Here is a 13,136-nt window from a genome sequence, read left to right as displayed (position 1 = left end):
CCAATACAATATATCTTTTCGTATCATACTATCATAGCTAACTGAGTCGGAGAGGCTGCCGTGAAATAGGTAGAATCTAACATGTAATACCAACTTATACATAAGACATATGGGCCTCTAAGACCAAAATAGCCACTCGTACACTGAACATAGGCCGACAAGGCCATACAATCTTTTATGTACATAATATTTATCTACAAGCCTCTAAGGATACATAATTATCATAAAGGTCGGGATAGAGCCCCGCCATACAAACAATACACATCTAAATCATACTGACCAAACAAGCAACTCCGGAGCAAATGAAGTGCACCAACATCTTCCTCTGAGCTAATCGCCTACTTGGAGGACTCTCGACCTGTTTATTGGGACTTGCGGGCATGAAACGCAGTGTCCCCAGGCAAAAGGAACGTCAGTACAAATAATGTACCGAATATGTAAGGAATGAAAATCAGTAAATAATAAACATGAGGGAAACATGGAGTAAAAGACTCAACATGTATATCTGAATAGCTCTGTGAATCATTTAATATTATAATGTCATGCATATGCGTATAAATGTCATACCATGCATAGGTAAATGCGTTCATAACATCATCAAGCCTCTGAAAGCATCCCATCATATCATCTCAGCTACTGTGGACAAATCATCAACGTATACCAGCTGATCAGGTGGCGGTGCGTATATAACGCCGTAACCTTTTTCCATATCTCATATACATATATTATACATATATGCATGTATATACACTATCTGGTCATGAGTCAATGTAAATGAATGCAATGCATGAGAAGTACGTCAATAAAATCTCTTGGAATGTCACAAGACCATTATACATCTGATTAATATCATGAAATAAACTTTATCAACTTACGTATTTTATGAGACCCATGAACAGATGATAGAATAATATGACACATGGGGAATCAAGAACATAGGCATCTCCAGTATTTCTATGAATAGAGTCATTTATTAAAATTGTGCATTTACTCATTTCGTTTGTATCGTATGGATCATGCCGAAAAGAAAGAAGTGATAGCCTTAACATACTTGAGTCGATCCTCTAGACAATCCTTCTAATACATGCCTATCGCGACGAAACACATAACAACAATCGAAATAGGGAACAATTCGTATGAAATACCCGAAGCAATAATGTTGCTATGCAAAGATAATCTTGGCTTAGCTTTTCTTTAAGAACTTAGTAATAACGTTGCTATTTTGAAAATCCTCTTTGTTGAAGCTCTTTCTTAAGAGATAGGAAATATCATTACTATGTAAGGAATTGGCTTAAACTCTTACCAAAACCGTTACCTTGCTTGAATCCTTTCTTAAGAGATTTCAAATATTGTGACACCTCTAAATCACTTTTCCAATTTCTTAAGGACTTTTAGATAAGCCCCACGTAATTAAGCTTGGTGTCACATAACTTTTCCAATTGTGACACCTTTAAATCACTTTCAATAGTCATAAATTAGGAAAGGGGGTGCTGCCACGTTGGGGAGGGGTTAAACTTATCCGAAGTTTATTAATTAATTAATCACTAATTTTAATTAATTTGTTAATTTTTCCATTACTCAATAATTCTCATAATTAAGAATTATCTCAATTTTCATAAAATACTACTCACTTTTAATATACTTTACGTACCCTACTATTGTGGTCATGGGTGCCTTGTATGGCACTAGTCCATAAATACCGGGTATTATGGCTAGGACCATATTTTATCCCAAATCGACAACCTTCGACGAAACTCATTTTCTTTTATTCGTTTACCCTTTATCCTTCACGACACTTACTTATCGCTTGTTATAAGTAGCATAAATGTGTATAACCTCAAGACAACCTCATCCCCAAGTCTACGTCGATTAACTTATGATGAAACTTTTACGTACGAAATGCGGGATATAACACTCACCTTCACGAATTTACTCATCACTTGTTTGAAATAGCATAATTCTTATAATCTCAAAATAATCCCATTCTCGAACTTACGTCGATTAGCTTACGACAAAATTTTAACATACGAAAATGCAGGATGTACCATCTCATTTCCGAGCTTCTATCAATTTACTTATGGCGTACTTTCACGTACGAAAACATGGGGTGTAACAAGATTTCAAGCATTGTACAAGTAAAACTCTAGCATAATATACTGGAGTTCCAAAAACTCTCTACAAGTATAATTTCAAATAGGGAGTTCCAAAAACTCTCTCTCTCTCTCTCTCTCTCTATATATATATATATATACACACACACACACATACACAAAAAATATAGTATATTTTTTGGCTATTATTTTGAGAGCGGCTATACAGTGTCATTTTCCCTCTCAAATACATGGTGCTTGACTTCAGGGCGTTTAAAGGTAAAATTTAAGCACGTTGTAGTGGAGTTCAAACCTTTATAGGTTCAAACTCCAGCATCGATTACTGGGGTTCAAACATTTACAGGTTCAAACCTCAACAACGGTTACTGGGATTTAAACTCAAAGATACTTTGTTTTGAAACTTGTGACACAGTCATGGAGTTCTAATTTTCACAAGCTGAAACTACATGATATTATTCTTGAGTTCAAGAGAGGTACTATAGATGAAACAATCCTTTTAGGTTCAAACCCCCACAATAATTACTAGGATTTAAACCTTTATATGTTCAAACCCTAGCAATGATTACTGGAGTTTGAATCTTTTTCACATTGTTTCACCCTAAAGGTTTAAATCCAAGTATTTTGAACTCCGAGAGTTATTCGCGGATTTTACACTAGTAAATGCTCAAAAATCAAAAAATGTTCTTGGGACTTCGAACTCAAGTACTGAATATTGAAGTTGTGTTTTGTATTTTAGCAGGGGAAGAGTTGACTACTTTACCATTACAATTCAAAATATGGCTAAACTCTAATAGCCGGTCAAAAAAGTGAGCCCAACTAATTTTTCCATCCTTTAACTTTGCAATAGATTACAGAAATATGACACTTTATTGGGTGGTTTTTTATTTTTGAGCCCCATCTGTCCCGTGGGTAGAATTTCAAGGTCAAAAGTTATTGTCCATGAGGCAAGCAAGGGGCTACACTTGATAAACTTGTCTATGGGGCTAGCAGAAATAAAATTTCAAGACCATTGACTTTGAGGGTTATTTATATACGCCATCCTTAACATTGTACTATAATGGGCTGATTTACGCAAATATTCATTTTTAGGGTATTACTTAATTTTTTTCCCTATTTCAAAAAGTGATATAGATATAGCCCTTGGAAAATTACCCCTTCCCGATAATATTAGACTTGGATCTATTGTAATAACTTGTAAAATTTTAAACTATTATTTAATATTTTCTTATAAAATTTTCAGTGATGTTCTTTATAATATGGCCTAAAAAGTCCATAAGTTGCAAGATAAATAAAAAGAATCAATTACTAAATAGCTGATACAAAGAGGAACAACAGATAAAAATTTACCATGATGTTATTTGCTTCGAGTAAACTCACAATTTACCCATTTATACCCAAAGCCAAAGGTTCTGCGTGGTTCATAATATTTATAGTAAAGTTTTATTTAATTTTCATCAACCTCCAATACTAATCGACAAAGTTACTTATTGAACTAAGACAACTTAAATTACTATTAATGTGACATAATAATATTCGCTCTGTGCAAAGCTTACCAAAATTTTCTAAATGTTTCACACTAATTAGAGTAATGATACACTTATGAGTTAGTCGTCTAGTACGTGGATTAAATTATCTCGAAATTATAATCTTTGGACTAATTTATCCCATCTAGGAGATGGAATAATATAATTCTAAGTTTGATGGAATAAGACGAGATATCATGTATTAAGTGTGAGATTAAATTTATACCGTTATCAAGGATAAATTTATACTATCAACTAAATATTGTATAAATTTAATCCAACACATTATCCCACCTTATCTCCAGAGGCAGATGCACATGAGAAGGGGCGGGTTCACGTGAACCCATCCTCCTCCCCCGAAATCATGCATGACACTAGTAAATTTCAAGCTCAAATATTTAAATTTACATAGGTGCACCCAAACTCAAGTGAACACTTTAGTTAAAGTGCATTGGTAAGGAGGTGCACCTTCTATCTTTTAGTCATGGGTTCGATTATGTACTCTTTCCTCTTTTAAATCATATTTTAATTAATAAATAGGGCTAAATTCGCAAGCTCTCTCGTTTTTTCTAATTAAATATATTTTTGTTTCTTTTTCTCCCTTTTATATTAGTTATACGTCTTCTTTTTTTTTTCCTTCTCTTTTTTTAGTTTTCGTTTTAACCTTTAAAATTCCTAAACCAAAAATACATCTCTTATGATACTCTCTCGAAAACTCGGATCTCTAGTGCTTATAGTGCACCCATATTTTTGAAATTCTGGGTACGCCTCTGCTTATCCCACGTACCAAACGACCCCTTACCCTCTTTATGTAGTAATAACTTATATGTCTAACCAATTTTAGGAATTTGGACCAAAGTTTCCAACTTTAGTAAACATTAAAGACCATATGTGCTCGCATTTGTATACAGCAAGGACTAGTTTGGTGTTTTACCCCATTTTCTTCTTCTCCAAAACCCATTCCTAGACAGCTGAACCCACACCCATTGTTACACAGCAAAAACCTAGGGAGAAGATGGCGGAAGACGCTATACTCGAATTTCTTGAAAAGAACGAGGAGATTTCAGATTCTTTTAAATTTGCTGAACAACATGGATTCCTCCACGAGGAGATTGTCAATGTTATCCGCAGCCTCAATGGTTTTAGATTTGTTGATGCTCAGGTGCTTGCGTACTTCGTCTCTTTTTTATTTTGCAGTTCTTTTCAATTTTTCTTGACAATTCTTGTTTGTAGAATATTAAAATACTACTACTAGTATTCAAGTTTGATCCTGCAGCAATGAATCCTCTTCGGAAGTGCAAATGAATAAAAAAAAGCAATTTTCCGACTTAGGTTTTTGCTTAGTAATTAACGTTTGTTGGTTTAGTGTGCAGTTATTGTAACAATAAATATGCCTCAATGCCAAATTAGTTGATTTCTGTCCTATTTGACCTTGATTCATTCAATTACTCAAGATTTGCACTGACATCTTCAAATTTGAATAGGAAAAAGAAGAAGCATGTTGTTTGAAGTAAATAGATAGCTAACTTGTCCTGGACCACGGGCAAGTTGAGGAAAATTTTATATTGTAGTTTATTCCAGTGTCGAAGTCAGAAAATTCGCTAATGGTGTTCAATTGAATTACCACCCTTCGGCTGCTATAGCTCCGCCCCTGGTTTATCCTACACTCTGCATAAAGTGAACAAGGCTATTTTCTAATAGTATTTTTTATGTATAAAACATCTGGAAACACCTTTCATTAATGTGAAGCAATGTTTGATTTTGTTGAATTGTGCAGGATATTAGGAGAGAGAGATGGGTGCTTACTGAAGAGGGGAAAACCTATGCTTCCGTAGGTTCTCCAGAATTTCAGCTTTTCTCAGCAGTACCACCAGAAGGAATTGCGCGGGAGGAGTTGCAGGTACAGATTATTCTTGTTTTTAGTCGCTTGTTCATTTTCTGTCTATCAAAAAGGAGTTAAGTGATTTTACTAATTGATGTTCATGTGCCATTTCATGAATGCTAATCTGGATGCAGAAAAAGTTGGATCCTGCAGTTTATAAAATTGGTTGCCAGCAAGCTATAAAGAACAAGTGGGTGGAGATGGCAAAGACTCAAGTTTCAAGGAAGGTACAGTGGCAAACACTTAAGAGTGTATTGCTCATCCTCCTCTGTATTTCTAATATCTCATCCTTCATTATGACTGCATCTTTTAATTTGATGAAAAACTGTACCTTTGCTCCAACCCTTGCCTCAAACAAAATTTTCTTCTTTTTGGTAAATTCTTTTTATTCCGTTGTTAAGGAGCGGAGATAAATGGACTAGTTCCATCCTGTTATCTTGCCAAATTGATGAATCAGTTTATCTATTCCTTGGTCCTCTCTGGCTCTCGCTTAGGATAGCCAAATAATCAGGAGTCTCGCCGCTCATGCCTCAGAATGATGATGAAGGCCTGAAAAAGCCCTTATTACTTGCTTAGTACCAGATCTTTAGCGAAAAAAGTGCCATTGCTAGCCTACATTCAGCACTGTTCACTTGTAGTTCTCCCCCAACTTCCCTTGTGGTGGTTTCGGAATTTTCTGTTTTCTCCTTCTATGTTTTATTCCTCTTTATTGTTTGCCATCTAGCTCAATTTAATGCACGGGGCTTCTTTTGTGTTATGGTTTCTTTCCTTATCTGCTGAATAAGGTCTCTGTGAACTACAGCGTAGAGGCAGCAAGTGAAAGGTGACATCTACATGTGCTTCTTTTAATACCTCTTACAGGGATCCACTGTTTAGCCTATTTGTGACTTCCTGCAGGTCCACCACGCTGATGATAAAGTTAAAGATTCACTCTTGAGGATACAAAATGGCGAGGTATATAAATTTGTTATCAGCGATCATCTTATTCCCCAACCATTCACCTTTTACTTGCCCGTCATCTTTACTATTGGCTCTCCTCCCACACAGAAGACCAGTTATGGTTTTGTCATTACTTGACTTTGTTATAGTTAAATCAAATTGTCTCTAATGGCAATGCACTTAATCGATTTGTCTTTAACAAGCAATGCACTGCAGGCTGTCAATCAGGAGGATATTGATGCTCTAAAGCGCCGAAAGCTAATAAGTCAGCAGTAATTATCTACTCTTCGATATCCTTTCTCCAGCACTTGATGTTTACAAGATGTAATCTTATATACATGGTCAAATGCTGGTTCTTCAATATATTTCTTATTGCTGCTTATTTAGGGTTTGGAAAGGAAACTCAGTGAGAAAAGGTCCTAACTATGCTCCTAAAAGGAAAAGAGCCGCAACTGATCTCACTCGTGAAAACCTACAGAGGTAACTTTCTGACTTATTTTCTCTGGGAAGAATAAATAATATTGGGATTTACTTTTAGTAAATGCTCAATAAATTAATTGATGGAGCTGTTTTCCTTGATGATGGATGACTTTTTGTTGCTGCTCGAGCTAAATAAGGTCTGGCTTGGAACTTGCACTGAAAAATATTTCCATTTCTTGTTTATTTCAGAACAGGTGTCAATATAATAGGATTAACCTCATTAAAAGATAGCTAGGTCTCTTCAGCCATGTGACAGTTTGCAATACCAAAAGCTTTTGAATATGCCTGAATAGGGAATTTGTATCAATTGCTAGGCAGTTTGAGCATGTTTTTCAGTTTGGAATTTTTTCAAGCTCGGACACTTTCTTTTCCAAGTACAAATTTTGGATCTCTTTATATTACTTGCTGAATTTGCATTGGACTACATACCATGAGTACTGCTATAATCGGATAGGCCACTCCGCAGGGTGGGTGATGGGTCTAAAGCTGAGCCCAATTCTAGCCCTAGCCGGACTCTTTCGTTATAACATATCCCATTACCTGGCTGGAGCTATAGCCATTTTTGTTTTGTATGTAGGTCTAGGCATAGACTAATTGTTCCATAACCTATATAAACCCCAATGCTATGTAATATCTTTTTTTATAAAGTAAGGTAAGCTAATGTAACACATTATAGTTTACTTAAGGAGTGTAAGAGTCCACTTGAGAAAATAAAAATTAATTTAATTCTAATTTTAGTTGTAAATCACAAAACATGCGGTGTTATTGTTGTTGAGTCAATACATTAATCCAATAGTAGACAGAGTTTTCCTTAAAAAACCATCTGGAATTGAACCTAATCAATTAAAATGGGATGGAGGTAGAGTATATGCATGTGAGTGTGTTTATGATCGTGGTTTTATTATTTTATGTTAAGCTGAAAGGAGTTTTGGCATTTTATACGATCTGAAGAAAAAATCTACAAAAAAGTTCATGGGCTGGGTAATCGCAGCGAGGCATAAGAAAATATTCTGTGCTGGTTGCAGAGTAACGTGGTACCCGTGCTGGTGGGAGGTATTCTGTGGAATAATGGAGGTGTGCTTAAGCTGGCCGGAACACCATCATCGTAAAATAAAAATAAAAAGAAATTCATGGGCTGGGTAAATGGGAAATGTTGCAATATGTAGCATTTTTCAGATGGTTTCTGAGTAGTTAATGTTTGTTTCAAGTTTCAACATACAAATTGATTTATATATCAGTAATTCACCAAGTAGGAGTCCGCTATTTCCATGATGGATGAAGCATTGGGTTTATTTTCTGATCAATATATGTTGCTTGTTCCTTTGAAGGGGTGACTGGAAGGAATTGGAATTTAAGGAGTATAACTTCAGTGCAAAAGGTCAGCCAGTTGAAGGTGGCCATCTTCATCCATTGCTTAAGGCATGCTTTTGTCCCGTTTCTCATTATTGGTTATTCTTGTCACTTTAAATTGATTTATTCTGTTAACCGAAGCCAAATTGCCTTCCCTCATGTGTTAATGAAATCATACCATCTTGTTGCAGGTTAGGCGGCAGATACAAATGATTTTTCTTAATATGGGGTAGGACTAATTGACATTTTTCCTGTGTCTATATATGGAGGCTGTATATGCATGATTGTGTGTAGATGAATGTGTCCATGTATATATTCAGTTATATATATGTAAATTCTCCGTAGTGGACTGTAACTGTTTTCATTGAATGCAGGTTTGAGGAGATGCCAACAAATAACTATGTCGAAAGCAGGTAAGCTATCATGTCTATTGTTAGCTTTTTCCTTGGTCATAAATACAAGTGAGCCAGTCATAATTGATGGAACAGTTGGAATTCCTAAAGGAAAAATCTTTCAGGTTGTATGAAATAACTTGCCTAGGAAAATGGCGCATCTCTTTGTTTTTTTTTTCCTTTTGTCCAAGTTAATGGAGCCGACCAACACTTTCATCGCGAGGTTGATGTGTAAATATCTTGAATCAAATCCTACTTTATCCTCCATCAGAGATATAGGTTTTGGCTATTGTCATTTTACTTGCTAAATGTCCGAGTACATAACACAGTCTCAAAGTACATTATCTATTTCTGCTGTAAAGCAATTTGCTAAATACTATTTTTCATGTTGAACGTTCATGAGCTTCTGATGGTAAACAATCAAAATTATTGAACATAGATGGTAAAATATATCTATTGAACATTCATGAGCTTTCAAGCTCAAATGATGGTAAGCCATATAAGTTCACTTGCCATCGTATACCATTTATGTGTAATTCTTCTCTGATGTATATAAAGCTCAAATGATTTGTGCACTGTCATGTTCTTCCTTTAGTAAAAGTTGCGAGGATTAGCTTTTGTCTTAATCCTTGTCAAAGAAGTATACGTCAATGTGGCTGGTTATATTTGCAGTTTTTGGAACTTCGATGCACTCTTCCAGCCACAACAGCACCCTGCCCGTGATTCCCATGATACATTCTTTTTGAAAGGTTAGTTTGACTTTACATTTTATCCGCTTCATCTGAGTTTCATTTAATGAACTATTTGTTTGACTTTTGTAGTCCCTTCCACTACAAAGATGCTGCCAGAAGAGTATGTTGAGCGGGTAAAACAAGTTCATGAATCTGGTGGTTACCAGTCTAGGGGGTATGGTATAATACTGCCAATACTTAATTCAATCTCACCCATGCTTGTCAAGGTTTCACATCCCTGTACAGAGTATATAATCGTGCTTCTTGCTTAGATATGGGTATGATTGGAAAAGAGAGGAAGCAAACAAGAATCTTTTGCGGACACACACTACTGCTGTTTCGTCAAGAATGTTGTGTGCATTAGCTCAGGTTGAAATCGCTCAACATATTCATTATCATAATTTCATGCATATATTACGCAGTGAATTTTTTATTAAGTGTATAACATCTTATTGCAGAAGCCCTTTGCCCCCAAGAAATACTATTCTATTGATCGTGTTTTCAGAAATGAAGCAGTTGATCGGACACATCTTGCTGAATTTCACCAGATAGAAGGTTATCAATTTGTTATACAATTTTGTGTCGCATCCGTATTTTCCGGATTCTGTGTTATATATTTTTCCCAATAATTCAAAGACTTCTGATATTATTTGTTTTGTATTGTATATTTTTCAATTATCAAGTTCACTTTTGTGTTATTTTTAGGATTTCATGTTGGATGTTAAGGCTGCGTACTATAGACCCTTATGGTCCGGCACTTCCCCGGACCCCGCGCATAGCGGGAGCTTAGTGCACCGGGCTGCCCTTTTTCATGTTGGATGTTATATGAGTTACTGAGTGACTGTACAGTGCAGACTACCTCTATAATTATGTTATAGGTGTCATACAAAAAGCAGAAGGCCATTGCATTTGGCATCCATCCTCACTCCTTCCCCTATTTCTTAACTGGAAGTCTGCTAACTTTCTTGGCATGCTATCAGCCTGAAAGCATGTTGATCTCTTATAAGTTGAGTTTGATACTGGCATTAGAAGAAGCCTGAGTGTTTTTTAGTATACACTTCTGAAACATTATATCTGTGTAAATTCTGTACAGTAATAGGCCATGTCAAAATATCTTTTCATGTTCAAACATAATACTGCATGAAGCTGTGATGTGTTTGGTAATTGTTTATCTCTGTCTTGTTCTTTATCTGCATCCCATTCGTGTTAACAATTGCATGAACTTATTGTCATGGTTTCTCATTCCAGGCTTAATATGTGATCGTGGACTTACTCTTGGTGACCTGATTGGTGTTCTTCATGACTTCTTTGCTCGTCTAGGTGACCAACCAACACTATGCTGTATTCTTGCTTATGTTCAATTTTTGGTACAGAAATGTCTGCATCAAGTCTTGGGTTTCATACAAAAGATAAAGCTTGCAGTGATATCATGTCTAACTCTTGTAATTTTGAGAGGGCAAATTAGTGGTTAACTTTTTCTTCTTCTAATTACAGGAATGTCCAAGCTTCGGTTCAAACCTGCATATAATCCTTATACTGAGCCCAGCATGGAAATTTTCAGGTTGTAGTAGTATATTTGACGCGAATGAACAAATTTTCAACTCAGCACTAATTTCATATCCTTTTGTTTTGTCAGCTACCATGAAGGCTTAAAGAAATGGGTGGAAGTTGGGAATTCTGGTATGTTTAGGCCTGAAATGCTGCTTCCTATGGGGCTGCCAGAAGATGTTCGGGTTATTGCCTGGGGCCTTTCCCTTGAGAGGTATACGAACCGTTAGTAGCATCATGTTCTTATTTATAAATTAAAACTAATTCTGTGTACTTATGTTGCTGGTGATATTGATGGAGTTGAGAGTTGTTTTCATGTTTGAACTTATTAGTTATTAACAACTGATAACCACAGTAAAACCACACTTCTGCATTGTTTTCTTTATCCATACTATTTGATAGCATTGACTGTAGCAAGAAAGTGTTAAAAGTTTAATTTTGCACCTATATTTCATCTTATTTGTGCAAACATGTGATAGTTCAAATCAAATAGAAATGTTGGATCATATACGTGTTTAATAGCAAATAGGAGAGATTTGTGGCATATTGAAAGTAGCTCCCAAGAGAAGAAGAAGGTGTCAGTTTGGTTTTAATAGTACACAAATTGTTTTCTGCTGCAAATATTTAAAGCCTCTATGACTAAGGTGCTCTCGTGCAATGATTGCAATAGTTTCTGAACTGATTATTGCTACTCTTGGCGCAATTCGTGCTAGTTGGCAGAGATTGTAAGTCGTTTGGCTTTGTTATAGTTGCTGCACAGTTGCTTGCAGGTCTTGGTAATGTCTTAGAAAGAGAAGAAGGGGCAGGGGAGAATGGAGAGAGAGAGAGAGAACAAGAACAACTATGGGTTGGTAGTTTGTAGTGGCCTGAGTAGCTGTTTGTGGCTGAGTAGTCATGTGGTAGGGTAGATGGTCTCTTTGTTGGTTTAGATGAAAGTTTTTTGCTTGCACGTGGGTTGATTTGTTGACAAGGATGTATCTATTATTTGAAAAATCTGATGGGTGGTGTAAGATCTTTTTCTATTTATGCTTAAATTGCACTGTTTATATTGCACATTCCATATAATAAAATTATGTTCATGTTTGGCGGAAGCTTATTTTGCTCGTCTTCGTGCACCAGGCCCACCATGATTCTCTACGGGATTGACAATATCAGAGATCTTTTTGGTCCTAAGGTATAATTGGCTCTACTTCATTTAGTTGTGGTATGATTTCTCAGCACTGCCAATGTTTGACCTTCCTGTTGTTTTTTTGCAGGTGGATATAGGTCTCATCAAAAGAAATCCAATATGCCGGCTTGGGCTTTAGTAACACAAATCATTCTTGAATTGCGCATCCATTCTATGACATGTCAGATATTCTTGATGGTATTGAGATAAATTTTTCTGCAGGGGCAGCTAGTTGATATCTTTTCTTTACATAGTGGGAAAATTCTCGCTGGTAATTCTTGTAGAAGGTGTTTGATTTATCTACCTACACATGAGGTTATTGATACAAATGTGAAGATTAATCAAATTGATTGAGCTGTATTCTGTTTGATGCTATAACTGGATTTGGGCTCATTTAATCCCCTTACAGTACTTTTGAATATCTTATTATGTATACTTTTGAAAATTTGATGTCAGCAAGGTGATTGTAGTTTCGAATAATATCCGGAAAGCTTACGTGTGACGTTGTATGATTCCCCCCCCCCCCCCCTTCTTTTGTCAAGGAGTTCTATTGAATTATGACCCCGTGATTACATGATTCAACTCTCAAAACGGTAAACTATGTGAAAAATATTCTAACTTTTTGAACTACAAAGCACTTTGGTTAAAAAAGACCATCCGCAGGAACTAGACGTTTAATTCATTCACTAAACTTTGTTTGAGACAATCTATAACTGGACAAACTATTTGGAGTTATTTGTTTGCCCTAGCGTTGGGATGTATTGATGCCACACATACAAGGAGAGGCGTCATGGTGTATGTTATTTGCTGATGACATAGTACTGATTGGCGAGATGCGCTGCAGAGTTAACTCTAAGTTGGAAGTTTGGAGACAAACGTTGGAGTCTAAAGGTTCAAGTTGAGTAGGTCGAAAATAGAGTACTTGGAGTGTAAGTTCAGTAATGGGATGCATGTAGTAGAAGTGGAAATGAAGATTCATACTAAGGTCATCCCCAACAGAGATAGTTTCAAG

The 13,136-nt window shown here is 36.0% G+C and overlaps 1 protein-coding gene across 1 annotated transcript; it reads left to right on the top strand.

The window, feature by feature from the left end:
* Nucleotides 1-4,543: 4,543 nt before the first annotated feature.
* LOC104242188 (phenylalanine--tRNA ligase alpha subunit, cytoplasmic-like) lies at nucleotides 4,544-12,626 on the top strand. Its single transcript, XM_009797212.2, has 18 exons — nucleotides 4,544-4,796; nucleotides 5,412-5,534; nucleotides 5,651-5,743; nucleotides 6,414-6,470; nucleotides 6,672-6,727; nucleotides 6,843-6,935; nucleotides 8,264-8,354; nucleotides 8,477-8,514; nucleotides 8,660-8,698; nucleotides 9,350-9,426; nucleotides 9,499-9,583; nucleotides 9,681-9,777; nucleotides 9,867-9,963; nucleotides 10,657-10,728; nucleotides 10,903-10,969; nucleotides 11,045-11,170; nucleotides 12,076-12,130; nucleotides 12,213-12,626. Exons 1-18 carry the CDS (start codon nucleotides 4,650-4,652, stop codon nucleotides 12,261-12,263), a joined length of 1,464 nt encoding a protein of 487 aa, XP_009795514.1. The 5' UTR covers nucleotides 4,544-4,649; the 3' UTR covers nucleotides 12,264-12,626.
* The last annotated feature ends 510 nt before the right edge of the window (nucleotides 12,627-13,136 follow it).

This window comes from Nicotiana sylvestris, chromosome 3 (genome assembly GCF_000393655.2).
Source record: "Nicotiana sylvestris chromosome 3, ASM39365v2, whole genome shotgun sequence".
Classification (NCBI taxonomy): Eukaryota; Viridiplantae; Streptophyta; class Magnoliopsida; order Solanales; family Solanaceae; genus Nicotiana; species Nicotiana sylvestris.
This window is presented reverse-complemented; position numbering and strand designations above follow the sequence as displayed.

What these genes read in the sequence shown, in the direction of transcription:
- LOC104242188 (XM_009797212.2), top strand. Translation starts at nt 4,650, where the DNA reads ATGGCGGAAGACGCTATACTCGAATTTCTTGAAAAGAACGAGGAGATT. An exon ending in CGAAAGCTAATAAGTCAGCA is followed by an intron (nt 6,728 to 6,842) that starts GTAATTATCTAC and finishes CTGCTTATTTAG; the next exon opens with GGTTTGGAAAGGAAACTCAG. An exon ending in CCCAGCATGGAAATTTTCAG is followed by an intron (nt 10,970 to 11,044) that starts GTTGTAGTAGTA and finishes TTGTTTTGTCAG; the next exon opens with CTACCATGAAGGCTTAAAGA.